The sequence below is a fragment of the Electrophorus electricus genome, chromosome 1 (assembly GCF_013358815.1).
Source record: "Electrophorus electricus isolate fEleEle1 chromosome 1, fEleEle1.pri, whole genome shotgun sequence".
In the NCBI taxonomy this organism is placed as follows: Eukaryota; Metazoa; Chordata; class Actinopteri; order Gymnotiformes; family Gymnotidae; genus Electrophorus; species Electrophorus electricus.
The window spans coordinates 15,661,118-15,682,028 of record NC_049535.1 but is presented as its reverse complement, the minus strand read 5'-3'; the positions used below and the strand labels follow the sequence as shown (position 1 = coordinate 15,682,028).

Below are 20,911 nucleotides of genomic sequence, written 5' to 3'. Positions count from 1 at the left end.
TGATACCAGGTTTATTTGTGCTGCCTCTTTACCCTGTAAAGAATCAGACGTGCAAGTGAAAGCTAAAGCAGAACGTTTGTTTAATAAACAAAGTAAAAAAAAGACAAGGAACACAGAACAATAAACAAGAAGTCATAGATTCAGGACCACAAACAGACATGGGAAGGTGTAAGAATTTCCAACAGACACACAAGGACTTTAATTAGACCCAGAAATGACATGCAAATGTGCCACTGGTGCTAGTAGTCAGGACAGGCGGAGCACTAGAGACACACCCCGCAGACACATGACGTGTTCTTCCTGATTAATGAAAGTGCCTCGCGTTGAATGGAAAGCTCTACACTGGGTATTTGCTATAACAAAAACAGAAGTAAAAGCAAAAACATGCTTTAAACTATTATTGACCCCTCACTTTTCTAAATAAGAAATTTTCATGCAGCAGCACTGTAAACAATGATGACAAAGTTCACATGTAAAACTTACTTAAATAACCAATTCTGATGGACTCAGTAGTAAGTAAGAGTTATAAACATAACCAGGCTTGACAATGCGAAAAATATTAGATTTCACAATTACTGTAGCCTGAGCATAACATTAGTAAATTCACCAGGCCTAATGATTCAAGATTTTCAATTACTGTTTGGGGGGAAAACAGAGTTATGTGAGGTGTAAAAAAAGAGGGTTGGAGAGGATTGTTTTTAAAAATTGTTTTAATTCCCTTTGCCTGATAGTTGTATTACATCATCTAGCTCCTTACATCCTTACATCCTTGAGTAATAACCATGTTCATTCCAATTAAAATAATATATTGTATCCATGTATAATATACTGTATACATGTTTACATTCATTCATGAATCCCAGCTGACCATGCAAAGAGGCTTTATGATGGACATACTGGAACACACTACAGTAAGATCATGGTAATATCTTGGTTATGGACTTTTGAGTATTGAAACCTACACAGATGCACTGCAATTGGAGCCAATACTGAAGGCACCTTATGGAAGCCCATTTTCACTACTTAAAATAAAAACAAATCCAGCAGCTAATTATTATTTTTTAATCATTATTAAGTGATTTGCTGTGTCTTTATTTTGAGATTCAATCTGATTATTTCGAAATCCTAAATAATTATTTTGAGATGCTATCTCATTATGTTGAGATACTAAGTCATTATTTTTGAGATATCAAGTCAATATTATTTTAAGATATTTTATTATTCTGAGTGGCTTGAAAGAGATAACATTAACCTGAGCCATAAGAAGGAAAATTCATCCTACGTCAGTTTGAGGTCTTCCTCAAGTTCGGTTTATTCGTCACATACATAGTCATACACAGTATAACACGCAGTGAAATGGTATTCCTATATGTAATAGAAGAAACTGTGTTTGGAATCTATTGATAGGCTTACATTTAAGTGATTCGATGAATAGTTTATTCATCTAAGAAAGCTTTCATAATCAATTTCCAGTCTATTTAGCTGACCGTCAGAAGAAAATTTACCATATGAAAAGAAGTCCCTCCCTATTGTATTCATGTAACCATGGCAACCCCTTCCTTTTCCGGAGGAGCCACTGTACTTTTATCACCAACTGGAGAAAACGGGTATGAATTTAACTCACCAGTTTGCCTTAAATAAGTTAATTTGACTTTAATAGATTTTCCTTTAATAGGTTACCGCTGTGTAACTACGTTTTTGTCGTGTTCAGCTCGTTACCGCAATATTTACGCCTATTTATCGTCATTTAAATAATGTGCTGCAAATAAGTCCACACAAGTACATAGCTTGCCGTGTATATTTGATCAGCAGCAGTAGGGGACCTAAACAATGTTTTTACAATGGCAGTATTTTTAGAAGAAAAGTACGACCGCAGTCTGCAAAGAACTCAACGGTTTTGATTTTTGTTGTTGATGTTGTTTGTTTGTGTGTTTGTTGTTTTGCTTTGCTTGGTCTCAGATACAGAATATGGAGTGCGGGTCAGCGCGTGCAACGGTAGCGAAGTACAGTAGCGAGACCCAGAAATTACTTCAAAGTGCGCGCGCGCGTGCGCTAGAACATTCCAAAGATTCCATACATGGCAAAGGTGCCACAAAGGTTCTAATCTGTTCGCTTATCCACAGCGATGATGCGAGAATCGCGGCTCACCAATTTTCAGCAGCGGCAGATTAACCATCAGCTGAACAGTAAGAGTGCATGTCCGTTGTCTTACAAACGGTTTAACAAAGAAATGCACGAGTGTTTCACCTTATTCTGGTGATAAAACAGATATGTATAGCTGCCAAATCTGTAGTGTTTTGGTTTATAAAACCACTGGGCCATGCCCATATCCTATTATGTCTAGAAACGAGATTGTTCGCTTAGCCGCCAATTTACTTATATACCAGAAGGTGGCGCCCTACCACTGCTGTGTAACCCGACTTCGTCTGCCCCGCCTGTACAACCCCGGCCAAGGATAAGCGAAAATGGCACTTACTCAACCAGACCGCACAAACGCAGCGCCGAGCAGTGCTCCGCCGACAACAGCTACACCCGGGAGAAATTTCGGCCCAGCGCAACACGTGGGCATTTGTCTTTTCTTACAATTGTTCCGTTCAAAGCTACTTCATTTATTTAAATGAGGTCTCTAGGAAAAAAAAACTTTTCAAATTTCCTTTCTTAGCACATAACAAATTCTATAGTGCTTCTTCAGGCATGCAAAGAACATTTTTGTCCTTTACTGATGTCCTGGCAATCCTAACTAGTTTGATGCACTCCACCATTTAGACTAACCATACAGTCATTTTGCCAGGCTATTGTTTTAGAAGAAAATGTGGCATGTGTTAGTATCTGACATGTAATACATTTTTCCTCCCTTCTGGCCAAAGGAGACTTGGAGAAAGAGAAACGCAGGCTTCAGAACATCCTCGCCACAGGGCAGGATGAAGCCCCACCATCCCGCTCACAGGCACCGCCCATTAAGGGAGGAGAGGAGAGTGAGAGAGACAGGTTCCAAGAGGGTGAGGCCAGTTCATGTTCCCAGCAATGAACACATGCAGTCTTTACTTTGTAAAAAAAAAAAAAAAAAAAAACAAGAAAGAAAAGAAAAGAATCAAAGCCAGGGTGGTTTATAATTAGTGTCTGACATAATCAGGGGTTAAGTGTTTAAGTGTGCAAGCTGAGTATGCAGTTGCCTTACTGGATTCAAACACCAAGGAGAAAATATGCAATATTATTTTGTTGTTGCCAGTTTGTGAGGAATTGTACTTTATGTGCATGATGTTTATGACCACACTACTGCCTGGCCCTCACAGTTCTGGATGAGATTGAGGAGAGGAGGCAGTTTTTGGAGGAGATGAGTGCTCTTGGAAGGAGAAACCACTATCATCACATCATTAACACCGAGATATCTCAGGTAGAGAGACGGAGCCTTAAGTTGGCTACTTTCATTCTGAAATATTCAGACTGAACACAGATGCCACACAAACAACACTTGAAAGTGTTTTTCTGTTGTTGGGATTTTTTTTTTTTGCAGACTTTTGTCCTCAACACTTGTAGAACATAATTCTAGATAAACATACAATAAATATTACTGTTTACGCATATGACTGCAACTTTCAGCTGAATACATCAATATGCATTAATGTTGTTAATAACAAACATTGCTGTGTTTTCGACGGGGAGCTTTTAAAGCATCGGGATTCATACACTGCCTAAGCTCTGCTAGTGTGTCTTCCACAGAAAATCCGTGAGCTTGAGCTGATCGACAGAGCACACAGCAAGGAGCTGAGGACTCTCATGATGAAAGAGAAAGACAAGGAGAAAGAGACCACAGATGAAGGACAGCAGTGAAGGAAGAGTCCACTGTCTACAGACCTGACTACATCTCACACACCAAAAGCACATCATTGCATGCAGTTTGGCAGTGGGTTGGGACTTTAAGTGAACACTTATTTCAGGTGGTGTTTATTCTTTATTTCATCAGGAAGTGCCTGACACAAAGCTTAACAGCACCTTAGTATTAGCAGTACCAGGCACTAGACCAGAAGAGCAAACTATTTTTGAGCCAACTTCGGTACTTAAAACCCACACGGCCACCTGTGAATTAGTTTCACTACATGTTTTATTCATCATTTAAACCAATCTGCATCTGGATGTTTTTATGCAACAAAAGACCTCAGTTTGAGATTTTAGTGGCAAAAAAGAGCCAGACCGTGGCAAAATATGGATATTATATTAAAACAAAGACAAAACCCTGTTTGCTGATGAGATACAAACAAAAATGTCAAGTTATCTAAAGACAAAGATATACATACATCATAATGTTCAGCTTTCTTCCATAAATACAATTAAACAATGGCACTCTTCAGCACAATCATCTTTTGTCTTGCTTGAGATGAAGGCTCAGAAGATAACATCAAACTGACATCCCAAGAATAACAAGGCAACGAATTTTAAAAATTTTAATTACACAAAGTATTGCAAATTAGTTTCCTACAGGGCTTCCCCCAATTGGTAAGCAACTTCTGTTATTACTTCATGTTAAAATACTATTTAAAAAGCTTTTTGTTGCTAGAAATATCTTGAAACCGTGGTTTGTTACTTTAAAAAGGTTTTGTTCATTTAGAGAGCTTAGTCCTAAAAACATCAGATGAATTAAACATATATGTGGGTCTCAAGTCCAGAACAGTGCAAGTTGAAGTTCAACATATTTCTACCTGTTGGCTTTAGCCAAGTAATAATTCCAAGTGGCTTGGACGATGACCTGAAGAGGACTTTTACTTTGCTAACTTCAGCTTTCCACCTCTGAATGAGACCCACATTCTAGGACCTGGTTTTGCAGAACCAAATACGTTTCACTGGAAATGCTTTACACAAACAGTAATAATCAGGATAACTACATTTATATAACTACTAGCTAAGCTAATGGGTAATCCAGTTTCTTAACCAATTATTTGCATTACTAACGTGACCCAATATTACAGGAAAATTATTGCATGAGTCTGATGACATCTTTCACAGATATTTGGCCAAAAATACAACTCAAAATACCCAGTTTTCAGCCACTAGAATAAGCTAGTTTAGTTGCACCACTCCAACAATACAGTTTCTATGAATGGCCTGTTATTGGGAAAATTGCAGTCAGGAACGACAGAGCAGGCATGGGAGAGTTACAGTGCTGCGAAAGTGCTTTCATCAGCACCATTGGAAGCCTATTCTCCGACAAGCACCAGACTGCACAGGAATACAACCATACCAACAAGCACATAAAGCAAATCTCCAATGTCAAGGTTTTGCGCTAGGGAGATGCTTCAAAGCACAATCACACATTGTTATACAGACACCGTGAAAACCAAAGAACCCAGTTTACAGTTTAAGTAGAACCTAAAACCTTGCATGAATGACCAAGTGAAAATTATTACGTCTTTGGAACTTGACACACTCATTTAATGGTAAATGTCATTCTGTTTAGACTGGTCTTGCTTCTTAAACAAAAGAAGAAAAAGTTATGACCCATTTTATTTACTAGTCAATCACTACAGCCACCTGTTTCATTAACCAATTTCATACTACATCTGCACATAATGGTAAGGATAAAAGAAAAATGATAAGTGTGTTTTAATAAATACCGGGAAGGGCAGATGAGGGTGGCAAAAAGCCCACAGTTGTTAAATGTTCTCACAACCATTTCATTACATTATTGTCATTCACTGAAACATGAAGAGGGATAAAGAAAATCGCTCCTGTGCTTTTTCATTTATTTATTTTTCTCCTCCGTCTGCTCCCATCTGCTCCACCTCTCTGCAACCTCAGCTCTTCTCCTTCTGTGGACTCCCACCCTTTGGCACCTCCCCTTTCGTGCTCAGCCTCTTCAGCACCTTGATGGGTTTAAACTTGGCAGCCTTCTTCTTCTGCTCCCCCTCACCATGGAACTCTGGAAGAGGAGAAAGGGGTCGACTGAAAAGGAAGCAGGAGCACCTAAGAGGCAGTGGTAGCTCAGTGGTTAAGGCATCATCTAAATGCCATCAATGTAAATAAAGGAGTGGGAACAAAAAAGAAACAAACAGACAGGGCCTACCTTTTTTCAGCATAGCAGCCACTAGTTTGTCCTCTTCCTCTTCCCTAAAGAAACAACACAGAACCTGAGTTGTCCTGCAGGATGAATGGTGGGGCTTTCATATTTAGTTTCACCTCAGTGTCGGGTAGATAGCAAGACGTACTGGACAGCAAGTGTGGAATTGTGCAAGTGTGAGGCAGTAGATTACCTCTGCCTGTCTTGATCCATGCTGTTGATGATCTGGTTCCTCTGCTCGATGGTGGTGACCAGCTCGGCCATCAGCTGCTTTTCCCTGTCTCGATCCTCATCATTCCACTCCCTCTCTGCCAAAGAGATTGAGAGATAAACACAGCTAATAAGTAATAATAATAGATGAGGGGAGGACATGAATAAAGGAATAAAGGACATTTTCATAAGCAAAGAACCCATAGTATCTCATTAATACACATGTATTGACCTTTTACTGGCATGACTGTGTGAGTCAGACACTGGGGTCCATGTGTATGCTTGTGAATGTGACATTTTTGGCAGGTGTCCACCAACACCCACCTGGCTTGTTCAGGAGACACCTGAGCTCATACTCCACATCTGCTTGCCTCTCTTCCAGATCCTGCTGCTTCACCCTGACATGCCATCAACAGCCAATGGTCAGTGAGAATTTCCCTACTCTAAATAATCCAAATAATCCTTAGGATGTTCCCAGGCTATACAACACAATAGATTTTCCTATTGTTTTTAATCACACAATCAGTGAAATTAAATATAAAATGTACATAGTAAGGCAGGGGCACAGCAACACTCAATCTGTCCTGCCAAAGACTCACACAGATGTATTCTTTAAAAAAAAAAATACTGACCACCACAAACTCAATGGGTCATTTTAATGAAATTGCAAAACTGAGCCACACAGTGGTTACTTTCAAACATATGAGACGTTCTCCCGCCTACTGTTTTCTCCTGGCTGCCTGTCGCCAAAAACTGCGGCAACATAAAACCAAAAGACAACCACTATAAACAGGTTCATCCACATTATTTCAGAGGTAGCATGCCTTTTATACAACCATGTATAAAAAAAGAAAAGTTTATCTTGAACAAAGGTAAATTAACCTAGAACGGACATCCAAACATTTCGACATAGAAGAGATTTTTTAAGGACTTCCTGTTATGTAATAATATAGCCTATTATAACAAATATGTGGAGAAGTCTATGACATGTATCAAATATTTGTAGCCCTCTGTTGTAGATGTTTGTAAAATCAGCCCTTGTTAAGAATCGTTTGTGCATAAAAATCTGTTGTAGGACCATTAACATATCCTATCACACTGTCTCATGAGCCTCTTGTCCGTGTATGTCTTGGATGACTTACGTGTAGACTAGCTCAGCTTCTCGGCGCACCAGTAGGTGTTTCTCGTGAATCAGTGTGAACCAGTCCACCAGCAGCCTCTCCTCCTCTTCCTCTACAATACACAGAGGTCTGAACATTTAAAATGCAACCTCTTTGATAAGGCAACAGTTCAGCCGGCCCGTTAATGAGCTTGCTGTTGTACAAAACAGGAACAGCAAGGGGCACTACAAAGTTCACTCCCAAACAAATGGGGTTTTGCAGTTTCTTTGTGTCAGCCAGGTTGACTCTTGTGAAAGCAGAACTTAGACCATTGCAATACAAGTATAAAAACTTAGTGTTTCATTTCTTAAGAATTCCGGCCCAGTTCTGAATCTTCCAGCCATCTTTCTTTGTGACTGAATAATGCGTCACTCTACACTTGCATTTCATTCATTCAGCCCTGACCCCAGATCAGTAGAACGTTCCTCACCATTAGAGCACTCCCTGAGCCTGTGCTCCAGATCCACTCCTGTGTGTTCCAGTTCATCCAACTGCTTCTCTAGCACCCCCATCTCTATGTGGATGTCCTCGATGGGGATGTACTGATCCGTGTGCACCTGTGCAGCAGACAGGAGGAGACTGCGGGCATCAGTAACGATGTTACTGATGTACCTTTGAGGGTGTGGTGCAGAATGGGATTGCAGGGATGTGTCATAAATGGGATTGTGGGGGTGTGGCATAGATGGGATTGCAAGGGTGTGGCATAGGTGGGATTGCAGGGGTGTGGTGCAGAATGGGATTGCGGGGGTGTGGCATAAATGGAATTGCGGGGGTGTGTCATAAATGGGATTGTGAGGGTGTGCCATAAATGGGATTGTGCACTGCTCTTCCTTGGGCAACTATCCCACTATATGACTTGCAACGATGTTGTAGAACACCCACGAACTTGTGTTCTGCCAGACTATTGGCGAACATTGCTCCAATTTTGGGAGCTATGAGCAACGGCGTTAATTTCATTTGTTTAACAGTTCTATTATTTTGTAATTGCCACTAAACAAGAATCAAACCACAACTTTGTCAATATATAAAGACAGCATTCTACTACTGCCACCAGAGCTACCAGCATGACAAACTCTACTTGTAATCACTTCTAATGTCAGCTTCAAAGCTATTCTTGGCACTAAGGTCTCCGGTTCGAGTCCCTGGCTAGGTGGAGTTTCCATGTTCTTCCAGTGTCCGCGTGGGTTTCCTCCAGGGTCTCCAGTTTCCTCCCACAGTCCAAACACATGGAGGATAAGTCATTTGGCTATCCTAATAAATTGTCCTGGTGGGTGAGTGTATATGAATGCCCATAATAAAGGGGAAGGGGGGTTGCGTGCGTGTCCGTCCCAGGGGGGCTGAGGTTTCTGATTGAGAGTATACTGAACATGACTGGCTACTGCTTCTCGACGGTGTTTTGACTGGATGCAAAAGCTGTGTGTGTTAATTGTTAATTGTGTTCCATGAAAGGCAATATATATCTTCTTTCTTCCATTCATACACTCTTGCTCCTATGCCTACTAGAATTCAGCATTTTCATTTCAAGTTGATTTTTGATTTCAACCACAGAAAAGGAAGAGATGTTTAATCTTGTTTAACCTTGCGTTTAATGAGGGGGAAGCCATGTCCGGGAGCAGGGGGGCGAGCAGGTCGAGGGCCTTTAGAGTTTCTGGTCTGGGGGGAGGTGACTGTCGGGGAGGCCTTCCGATTGAATGGATTCTCTTTACAGATGCGCTGAAGAGAAGGGAAGTCAAGAAACAGAAAGAAAGCAAAGAAAAGCAGAATGAGGAAGGGATGGGTAAAATATGGGGTGCAGAAGCAGGAGGAAGAGAATAGAAGAGTGAGTGAGTGGGGGTGGTTTTGGAGAGGATAAAGAGAGAGAGAGAGAGAGAGAGAGAGAGAGAGAGAGAGAGAGAGAGATCTTTGTGGTCAGTAATAGCATACTTCAGAAAACCTTATACTTACTACTCACTCTTCCCATATTAATCAAGGTCACCTTGAAACTGTTCACTAGAATGACATCACTGTGGTAATATCCATAACTAATTTCATTTTCTGCCAGTTCTCAGCTACTGTTTTAGCTGTTTAATCATTATATGGATTTTATGACAAACCACCAAGGACATACTCAAACATTTTGGCCAAAAACAACAACAAACAATGCTACTATACATTTTCTTATATTTGAAAAGTTTTGATCACCTTATTGGGTGTATTTGAGGAGGTAGACCCAATGAGTGGACTAGGACCAGCTGGGGGCCGGGGAGGAGGTGGTCTCATAGCCCTATGCCCTGCACTCCTATTGGTCTCTGGAGTGGCAGGGGCTGAACAGGTATTGGTGTGTGGCGGCTGGGGGGTGGAATTAGGCGAGAGGTGAGACTGAAGCTCAGCTGAAGGCAGTGAAGGTGAGGAGCCAGGGCTGCTGATTGATGGTTCAGACACACTCTTGGTGACTGTATGTCCCTGTTCGTTAGTGGAAGGCTGTCGGGGGAGGACTGCGGCAGGCCGGCTGGGGGCATGGTCTGATGAAGAGGAGGAGAGGCTCTCCGTGCTCAGAGCTGGAGATGGACAGGCCGAGGAAGACTGAGAAGGAGGAAGAGCTGAAGGTACAGTAGACAAAAAAAAAAAAAAAAACAGGTTGGAAGATGACAGATGAAGGGAACACAGACAGTAAAAATGGAGTGAACGAGGGACATGGAGAACATCACTGAACTCAAGAAAATGCATAAAAACTGAAATTCTGTACTTTGTGACTGATGGATGCCCTGTTCTCATAACTTGCCTTTGTGGACACTAACACTGACTAACCTGTATGAGCAGATTTAGGGGCTTTGGGTGCTAGCCGTTTTTTACTCTTGGCACTTCCCGGACTTCCAGAGGGGGCGGGGCTCCCTTTTCTGGGAGGGGTGTCTGCTCCAGTCATATCAGCAGCCTGTGTAATCCCATACCACGGGTGGACAGCAACTACAGAAGGCAGAGCCAAAACCTCTGCCACAGACTCGTCGTCATCATCGAAGGGATTAGGAGGTGAGGCTGGGCGGGACTCCTCCTCCTTCACCAAGGAGGAGGGGGCAGCGTGTGGAGGTGTGGCTATAGCCACTGGAGGAGGAGGAGGAGCAACCTTTTTCTTGGGCTCCTGTTTGACAAGAGCCAGCCAGGGCGGGTCTTTGGGTTTGGGAGAGTCACTGGGTTGGTTGGTGCCGAGTAGGCGGGCGAGATGGCAAAGACAGAGGGGAGAACACAACGACACATGAAAAGACCATAACACACACACACACACACACACAGAATGCACATCTGGAAAGGTGAGCAAATCGAAGGAAAAGGTCAATCAAGACTTGTGCTCTCACCCAGGTGCAGGGGAGTGTGATCTATTACGTGGTACTGGGGCAGAACGTCTGCGATCACCGTCTCCTAGTTAAACAGAAAGAGGGAAGGGGTCTAGATCAGCAGATCGTTGCTACAAAAGCAACATTTAAAAAAGGAATCTTGAGGTTGTCAAAAGTACTAAGAGACAGCCAATGTTTTTAGAGACAGTGTAGGAATTTATTTTACAATATCTTGCCCGTTGAACCATATGAGTCTACTTTTAACAACTCAATTCAAAATGGAAAATTTATCAACAGTGAAATGGGGATTTTTCTTAGAAATCTTGGGATCTCTGGGCAATTTCTTAGGATTTAATGGAATGAGAAGATTTATTAAAATGCTAGGGTTACGTTTAGAGAAGTGATACCTACAAAGTTTCAAGAATTCTGTTTACTGCCATGTGCAGAATTGACACGGTAATGCAAAAATAACTGCAATCATGCCAATCCAGTAAAGTATGGGCCAGCATCATAATAACATTACAGTGACCTACCATATATAAAACTCACCATTGACTGCTGGACTCTGTGTGGGTCTGGGTGGGCGTGTCCTGGGTACTGGACGAACCGGAGGCGAGGGGTCATACACCCTTCGAGGGGCGGGCACTGGTCGATTCTCTACTCTTATGCTCGCCTCCGGGTCTAGAGGAAGAGCATTATTGGCTACGACTGGGGCTGGCTTTGGCTGCTCCTCCTTTAGTTCTGGCTCGGCCTCTTCCTCTTCGTCGGACTCGTCGAAAGGATTCGGAGGACTGGAAGGCCGGAATCTCGTCTCTCCTTTCAAGGCATCCTCGACTCGCTCGGCTTTTCCCACCCCTCCTTTTTCATCCTGTTCTCTCTCATCCTCCAGAGGCTTCGTTTTGTTCCCTGATGGGATGTTGAGTTTGTTAGTGTCAGAATAACCTGGCAGTGCATTTTCCAATCTCCCCCCACTGGGAGGAGTTTTGGGTACAGAGTGCGACGCCACTGGGCTAAGCTGCTTGCTCGAATCTGGACGACCATTCTGACTGCTTGAAGAAGTCCTTGCAAAGTGGTGTGTGCAGACCAAAGATCCAGCATCTCCCACAAGTTTGTAAGAGCCAGGCAATAAAGTGCTGCTACATTCTTTGCACCTGTAATTAAATGCAAGGATAGCATTACAGCTTAGCAAACAATAGAATGGCATGATTTGTGATTAAGGAAGTCATGTGCTCTGACTCATTACAACAAACAGTGCTACCCACATAAAGAACTATCACTGCCAATTGTAAAAACACAGGAAATGCACAACAAGGTACTTTTTTTCCACCGACTTGCCATAGCTCGATATGTGTGGTGCTAAAGGGTAAAAGGGAAAAAAAGCAGCACAAATGTTGTGGTATCTAATGTAACACATTTCACATGTCAATTTTTTTATTTATTTATTTTTTAATTTTGCAACCTAAAGCCAAAGTTTTAGGTCTACAACTCTGCACATGTCCCGTGCTGGACTGCCTGTGCTGAGCGCCTGGTGGCCATACCTGAAGCAGTTGCGGTGGTAGAGCTTGCCGTCGACGAGGAAGCGCTGCACCAAGTGAACATGCTTCCCACAGGCTGCACAGATACTGCTTAAAGTGCTGCGTTTCGATTGGCTGTCTTCACGTGACTGTGTGGATGGAGTCAGAAATCAGGACAGGGCACAAGCAAGGAGGTGGAGTAGAGAGTGCCAAAGGGTATGAAGACCATATATAGGTTGTCAGGATCAAGAATGGACTGTCTGACTTATCCTTTATTTACCACAGCAACAGAAAAGTCTGGATATTAGTTGATAAAAGCTAAATAAATAAATAAATAATTGCCACCACTGTAGTCACTACGAAAAACAGTTAGTGCTTAGTGCAACTCTTGAGCTAACACAAAGCTAACATGAAAGATGAGGAGGTAAACCAACGTCTTCAACAGTCACACTCATCTTGCTTGGGAAGTGGGTAGGATGGAGGCAATTAGCTCAAAAACAAACAGGAAGAGGAAGGGGAGAATTTGCAAGGGGAAGGGAAGGATGCGGAAATTCTGAGAGAGGATATGGGCTATACAGTTGCCAAATCACATAGAAGTTCAAAGTCAGGTGTTTGGGTAGTGGCTCCCAAGCCGGTCTTCCAGGACTCTAAGCCAGTAAATAATTATAGGCTGTTCCAGTCCAAATTAAACAGGTTATGTGTGCTAGGAGATGGAATGAAGCAAAACAGACTAGAGTGCAAAACCACTTTAAAAACCGTCTGCACAGAAGGACCAGTTTAATTAATGACCAGGGTTTATATGCTTGGAAAAAAACAACCTTTGAAAAACTAATGAGTCTCAAATATTTCCTTAGTAGAACACTGCAAACAGATGAGCACATGTGCTCACAGACCCAAGGAAGGTTAACTCAAATATTTACAACTCATCTTCAGGTCTTCTGTTGTCCCTCAGATAAGTACTGAGAAATTGAAATAAGCACCTTCACATACTTCTATGAGTATGAGAAGTGGTTGACCTGGCTTACATTTTCACAAAACACTCCTGTAAGTAAACACTTACAAAACATTTATTAGTTGCACAAGACTATATTTATATAGATGAAATCTATATCTATACTTGTGAAAGTGTTTTCCCATATAATTGACATTGTAAATACTCTCATGTAATCTGTGCATCATGACAGAGGCATATCATTAATCTTCACCCCGAGGGTGTTGTAATGCTGAAGGGGGGGGGGGGGAACAAAAAAACTCTTTTGGAATCTCCTTCAGCTCCCTCCTGAGCCCTGAGGGGCTCAATATTTCATTAGAGCATGAGGCTTCTGAACAGGCTTTCAGGACACATTAGTCCTCATTCACGATACATGGATTTGGGCCAGATTTGGACTGCCTGTTCCCTCTCCAACTTTCCTGGGACGTGCTCCAGTAAGGTCCTCATACAGCATAATACCATCCAATATCTGACACACCATCAACTGAAATTGATGGTGTTTAATTGAAACAAGCACACAAAGGACTGTTAAGGCTACAGTAATACAGAGAGCTCTCAAACTCTGAAAATTCAATATTACATGTAGACTGCATTGAAAAAAACTACCTCGGCACTGTTCGGTCTGTCCTCTAAAGGAGTGGGTGGCCTCTTTACTGCTGGTTCAGTCTGGCCTGTACCACCTGGTCTCTTCATACAAGGAGGATTAGCTGAAGAAGAACAGTTGTGACACAGTTAATTATGAGTGGTGTGTGTAAAATTTACATATGATTTTGACATTATGCTTTTACCTTTTTCCACTGCTAGATAAGGTATTAGTCCACAGAACAATTAGCTTTTCCTCTTAAAGCTATTTGTATGATAAGTTTAACACACTTCAACATAGGCAGTCCATTTGACTATTCACAGCGAACAACTCTGCAGACAATGGCACCCTCTGAAACCTAATTTAATATTTACATCCGAGTCAGGCTACAACAGAGGCACCTGAACTAATACTGGATTTGATAATGGCATAAATCAGGCATGCACAGCCTAAATCGGTCAGTATAAACCTTTACAGATACAAATTTGATCCTAAGATAGCCCAGGCTACCACCTCAGCAATGTCTACTAGAGGCCCTGCACTGGTGGGATTCACTCACCATGGGATTTGTTGGTGAAGTAGTTGTAGTACTGTGACACATAGGTGATGATGCTGAGGCGGTCAGGCACTTTCATAGACACCATGTCCTCTGCATCCAACAGGGCCGGAATACCCAGTTCCCTCTCCGCCAACTCAAAAGCCTTGAAATGGGAGACATAGTGAGAGAAAGATAAAGATAGAGAGAGAGTGAGAGAGAGTGAGAGAGAGTGAGAGAGAGTGAGAGAAGGAATTGAGAAGAGGGGAGAAAGCGTCCTACTATTGTTTTGAACCTTCACAAAAAACTTAGATGGCCAGTAATAAAGTGGATCCATGCTATGTTCACAAGCCAACAGAATGATTGGTTACAAAATGGCTGTGCTGAATGGCATATTATACCACGTGACTATACCACAGGGTCTCTTTCGTTTCTGGCGCATTTTAAAAACAATTCAAAGTGACCTAGCAGCACAATAGCTAAAGAGCTGGTGCCGAAAAGGGATTCAGTCGGTGTAGTGTGAAACCGATGGCTATGTACAGTCAAATATTTCTCAAATCAAAGTTATCTGTAAACTTTGTTGGGCACCGATGAGCACTTCAGAGGAAATACAACAAATCTATTCATCCACCTTATCTGAAATAACATGCCAAGGTGTCGTACAACCCTAGTCTTTTGTGTCTCACGAAGTCCAAAAATAAACAATTATCATTGATGTACGAATTCATGCATTAAACGAATATGATAAAAGCAGCAAATGACAAAAAGAGGCAACAGAGGCCGTGTCTTTTATACAGTAGTGTGTTTTAAATGGTGCACACAGATAAGACCATAGACTGTTTTGAATCTGGATATTCTAAACACTACATTTCAAAATTGGGAAGAAAGATCACATTGATCAGATTGTGGATTGTGATTGGGTTGCTAAAAAGATCGGGATATGTTTTTTGGGAAGGTCACCCTCCCCTACCACTACGGTAAGGCTAGATCCCAACCGGAGTTTCCCCCTAGAATTTAAGATCCAGACTTACAGACATTTCAGTTTTTAAAAACTGCTGAACACTGAGGAGCTACAGCCAAGCTTGGAGCAGAGGCATCAACAACAACCCTAGGGTTTAACAGTGATGTCACCATAGAGAAACCCCTCATTTTCATATCATTTCTGGTCAATGCAGCAAAATGAGTAGCCTTGGCAAATACTCACCAGGCGGTTGTTCTCATACACATTCTCTTTAGAGAGGGAGTCAAAGTCTCTGCAGCGCATCAAAAGAGAGAAGGCAAAGGAGATCACTTTGAGATACATGAACAGTGGAATTCTTTACCCAAGCACACCGCACACAAGAGATTTTACCTGCTTTTTGTCACAGCTGTTATTAGCTAAAGACTTCAAAAGAATAAAACACTTGGGTAAGAGGATACATCAGTAGGCTGCATGTGGTTGGAATATATAATAGCATGGTTAATACTGGCAAACTGTTCAGCACAAACAGGAACATTTCGCTTCATAGTTCAAGTTTATGGAATTTAGATTTTTTTTTCCCTAAGGACATTCACCACCACTACAAAAATAAAGACATTTTGTCTAATTTGTCTGACCTGATTTGTCTGAAAGAATCTCTAATTTGTTTACATTCATCCATCTCACACCTACACATCCAGCAGCAAAAACACATTTGTTCATTTCACATAAGATGTAAAATATGAAACCACCATTTAGCTGCGGTAGCTCCTGACACTTACAAAGCCCATTTGATCCTGTCTGAAACTCTTCAGTCTAACCCTGTGTCTGTTTCGATGGGTTTTGTTGCTGTGCTTGTCTTTTGTTTGCCAACCTCTAATGACAAAAATAAAATAAAATAAAATAAAATAAAATTATATATATATATTTGAACACATAATATAAACTTGCCACATGCAAACCCATTTTTACAAAGTGTTGCAAAACATAAACAAAGAAAAATTAATCACATTTTCATAAAGGTCATTTCATAAGGTCTCCCACTGAAAGATCGGCGGCCCTGTCTGGTGCCACTGTGAGCCAAGCTAAACAATGGCCCCTCTGTGGGGCTGGAGGAAGGAGCGAAGCTGCAGGCGTGCTAAGCGATGCAGAACGCAGTAACGTCTCCCACGGCACCAGCCCCGAAGCCACCCGCTGCTGCCAGGACGTCACGTCAGGCTCCCATCTCCTCGGTCATAAAAAGGAGCGGCAGCTGCCATCATCTGGAGCGACGCTGGCTAAAGCTGTAGGGGTTGAGCTCTCAAGCACCGGACGACAAATGGAGCTCTAGTTTACTCTGTCAAGCTCTAGAAGGCTCTCCCAGGTGGCTGAGAATTTCGGACATGATGATTCCAGATTTTTTGATACTGACTAAGGACTGCAGAGGTCCTGTTAAACATGTGCAGTTCCACAGCTGCTGGATGTAACTGTGGAGAGTTTCAGCCGAGAGAAAAACGGCACGTGAAACTGTTCAGATATGATTCATGCAAACTCGCGAGACGTTGCCCTCAGTTTGGGTAGACGAACGGTGACTGTCTCTGGAAATACAATTTCCATTAGAGACAAAGGATCAAGCTATACTGACAGATAACTTGGCTCTAAATAAGAGAAAGAGAAAAATGAAGAAGGAGTGAGGCAGCCAGCAAAGAGAAAGGGACCTTCATTAATAACAGGGCAATGCTGGATAGGAAAGAAGGGAGAAAACAATAAGAAAGAGGAATTCAAAATATGAAGATTAAGTAAACTAACCAAATCCAAATGAGCTAAATCTGAGAAGAGACTTGGGGCAAGTCTGAGTCTGCACTGCTGATGTAAACAAAATATTTAGCATGTAATGATATGCCCTCAGTTTAAAGTAGATATGGCTGCTGCAAGTGGAGATCGCAGTTGTGAGGGACCTGCAGAGGAAAGAGGATCTGATACCACCTGCAACTGTCCTGTAAAACAGCTACTACAGCTTTCAGATCACCTGCCTTTATAACATTCCAGGCTGAAGCACAAACTAGTCCAGCAAATCACTGCCTTGGTGACAGTGTGAAAGTGGTTCAATTAGAGGGTGTGTTAATTAAAATGCTCATTACGTTAAGTGTGTACTCATGGGTGCACACACAGTCAGCGCTTCTCTGTGCTTGACTGAGACTGACAGATCGTCAGGTTAATCTGGAGCCTACGGTCGAGTTTGGCACAACATATTTAGCGACTGTGGCAAAGTTAAAAGCTTGAAGTTAGGGTTGGGCCGATAGACCATGCCATCTTCAGTGACATCACGTCAACAGCAGGGAACACCCTTCCTACTTTAATTCCAGTGTCTCTGCAATAACATAGAAAAACTGCATTTATTACTCCCCTGGAGATGAACCTAAGCTATAGAACTGATGAATGCGTAGTTTAAGAAGTGTTGCGTTATTTTGATGAAAAGCATTTAAAACCATTACTTACAAAAATGCTTTATATTATAGTTTATTCTGTAGAATGTATATTTGAAGTACCGAAATAAATTCTTGGCAGTTTCCACAAGCATACAATTAAATAAAAAATATTGTCTAATCAACAGATAAAACATTTTAGTGACTGACCTATTTTAAAATAAAGGACATCATACAATGTCATGATTTAGGGTTCAGTTAATAGTAATTAATGTATTAATGTAATGAATTGAATAGTCTTTGAAAAAGTGTTTAAAAAGTATACCAAAATTTATGGGACCTTTCTAAGACAAACCCCACCTACCTATCATCTATTGCATTGTTTTAGTGTAGACAAGATTGGTTAGGTAGACATGGCCCAACCCTACTCGCAGATTTGAAGACTGTACTATACCATAGTTTGCTGACTCAAATATGAGTCACATGCACACACGCGCACACACCTTTTGGCTCTAACACACTGCAACACATTGTACTAGAGCTACTAGGCCCAACATGCCTATCCCAGCCACAAACAGACCCTCACACACAAACACACACATTATTTACAGGTGTGGTGCACTACAGATGCATGGCAACCACAACCATCCCTGCAAGCTGAGCTCAGAGTGTACCATCAAAACCAATAAAAGAAATGAGTCAGCCTGACTGAGAAAAACCTACAGCGATACTTGCTCAACACAATGATCTTATTACAAACACCACGCATTAATCCATGCTCTGCTTTATGACTTAAGAGGAGACAGCCTGTCTTAAGACAGCATTACTATTACAGCTAAAACCCACATGATAAGTGTGAAAACCTAGCTAAACTTCCTGAATGGTAAAAAAAGCAACAGTACTCTTGACACAGCAATGTCCGCTTCGTCCCACAACACAATACCTGCATACTGCGCTGAAAGAGTAAGTCACAAGCAAACAAAAAAAAAAAAAAAGGAAAGCAAAAATAAAACTAAAGAATAAAAACTTGTCTTTCATTTGTTTTTCTTAATAGAATTTTCAATTTTTAGTTTTAGGTCAAATTTAAAGTTACAAATATATTTATATTGTGACTTCTTTTATAGATTTTATTTTGTATTCTTCAATATAATTAAAAACAATTTTATATATATATATATATATATATATATATATATATATATATATATATATATATATATATATATTAATATATATATATAGGGGAGGGTCATACATGGTAATATAGTAATAACAGAACAGAACAGCTGAGAGTATAACGTGGATTAGACATGTTATTTTGGCTTGACTTTCAACAAATACATGCACACAGACCCAGGCACACTTCCTATCAGAAATTATTTACGTTAGCGGCAAACAACTGCCTTATGCTGAGGTGAAAACCAATACCAAGTAGTTGTGTGTCAATGTTGGAGCTCTGTGAGGAAAGCCCATAAGAGAGCTGACACTTCTGAGTTTGGCGGAACTTAATTTAACAGTATTTATTTATTTATTCATTCATTCATTCATTCATAAATTATATTAAGAAATTGAAATTATATAACTAATACTATCTGATTAACATCATTCAACCCAATCTTTCAGTTCTGCAACTCCAGTCAAGTATGTGTGGGTGTAATTTAGCTATCTAATCTATACCAATGAACAACACCTATTTTAACATAACAGTAGCCTACACGAAGGTCAAGAGAAACGTTCACATACAATCTCCAAGCACAAACGTTCAAGCCATGTGAGCTCAGTGGCCCGACACTTTCACCTAAAGTACACAGAATAGTCATCTTGCAAACACACGCAGGAAGCACAGAAAGTACTTACATCAGGTCTGGCCTGTGTCGGTGTATTATCGCACAGAAGGCTAAGCCATCTCTGAAGGACGCTGACATGTTATTAATGTCCACAGCGCTGTAGTTCTCACACTGGAGCCTACACCACTCCTGAAGTGCTTTCAAAGAACCCATGGTCAAAATTGCTCAGCGCAATAGATGTGCAATGAGACAAATGTCTGTCTGGTAGTATTTTTTTGTTTGTTTGTTTGTTTTAATTTGTATCTGTCGTTAGGACTATCGGCATCTATCTTAACAGCCCTTTGCTGAAATGTTCCGTCAACACCCGATATTACACCAAGCTTACAGCTAGCTAAACGTAATAACAGTTACGCTGTAGTTATGAGCGATATAACCGCAACCTTAAAACAGTAAAAACTGTAAATTACTTTTTTACCTTAATACCTTTTTTGGCTTAGTCTGAGAACTACAAATACGAACTTACAAAAAAAGCTATCTAGCCAGCTCACAGTTTCAATTCAAACTCAAAGTCAGACAGCTGGCTAGCACTGCAAGCTAGGTTAGCCGACGAGCTAACACTAAACTATCTCCCTGCGAGAACCAAGTTAAGAGTGCGAAACGGTACGGTCGGCAGCTGAATGCAGTTGAAAACCTCCGAGGCACGGCTGTCATGATTTTTATCCGCCGAGGTAACAACGTTAGCGGAGCCCATTCTGCGAACCGAGACAAAACCTCTCCGGTTCAATTTGCGAATCTCCCGATTTCTAGATCTCTGACAGCGGGGTGTAACGTTAGTCCCGGGCTCAGTAACGCTTAGGCAGTTTGGGTCAGCGAGATCCCGGCGTGTCTTTTAGACTCGAAACAGCTGTCTACGGCTGCACATCGCTGTGCCACCTCCCGTTTGGATTCGGGTTTTATAGATTAAAAACACACGAGTCCACCCCACACTCTGTACCGTATAACGTCGCTAACGCTAGCTGCCCTTCTCGACTACGACTTCAGGCAAAACTCGTCGTCGTTCTGAGTCAGAGTTGGATGCCATCTAGTGGTGGGTAGTGAAATGACACGAAGACGGTGCTCTTAGTCCATGTGTCATCATCTCAACCGGAAAACAGCCACCATATGGCCAAGCAGAATATAAGAAACAATATCCCAACCTCTTACACAGTTTTGTCAATGTTTTGCATATGTTCCTTAAAGTGTTCACTTGAAGACACCGACCTTGTGAACAACGCAGTAGATTTATTTTCTCCCAAAACAAAACTAATAGCAGGTATAAGAGCCAGAGATTTCGGTTGCATTTGAGTTCAGACTCATAATTACATTTATTGTTAGTTTTGGGGAAATAGTTATAGTTTAGTGTTAAGAT

At 41.4% G+C, this 20,911-nt stretch overlaps 2 protein-coding genes across 3 annotated transcripts; one reads left to right on the top strand and one right to left on the bottom strand.

Moving 5' to 3' along the window:
* The first annotated feature begins 1,568 nt into the window (after nt 1-1,568).
* On the top strand, nt 1,569-4,354 carry c1h22orf23 (chromosome 1 C22orf23 homolog). 2 transcript variants are annotated; one of them, XM_027020800.2, is made up of 7 exons: nt 1,569-1,607; nt 1,960-2,035; nt 2,124-2,186; nt 2,388-2,561; nt 2,868-2,999; nt 3,294-3,394; nt 3,721-4,354. In XM_027020800.2, the coding sequence occupies exons 2-7, from the start codon at nt 1,969-1,971 to the stop codon at nt 3,829-3,831; spliced, it is 648 nt and encodes a 215-aa protein (XP_026876601.2). In that variant the 5' UTR covers nt 1,569-1,607; nt 1,960-1,968; the 3' UTR covers nt 3,832-4,354. The 2 variants fall into 2 exon arrangements, with proteins under 2 accessions (XP_026876601.2, XP_026876602.2); XM_027020801.2 differs by having other exon boundaries at nt 1,585-1,607; nt 1,966-2,035.
* A 74-nt stretch (nt 4,355-4,428) lies between these two features.
* On the bottom strand, nt 4,429-20,545 carry micall1a (MICAL-like 1a). The gene is made up of 16 exons (XM_027020799.2): nt 19,574-20,545; nt 15,558-15,606; nt 14,378-14,519; nt 13,842-13,942; nt 12,269-12,393; nt 11,280-11,881; nt 10,752-10,815; nt 10,210-10,586; nt 9,604-10,001; nt 9,001-9,135; nt 7,853-7,979; nt 7,405-7,495; nt 6,587-6,660; nt 6,246-6,360; nt 6,059-6,102; nt 4,429-5,914 (listed from the first exon to the last, which is right to left on the bottom strand). Exons 1-16 carry the CDS (start codon nt 19,714-19,716, stop codon nt 5,790-5,792), a joined length of 2,712 nt encoding a protein of 903 aa, XP_026876600.2. The 5' UTR covers nt 19,717-20,545; the 3' UTR covers nt 4,429-5,789.
* Nucleotides 20,546-20,911: the final 366 nt, after the last annotated feature.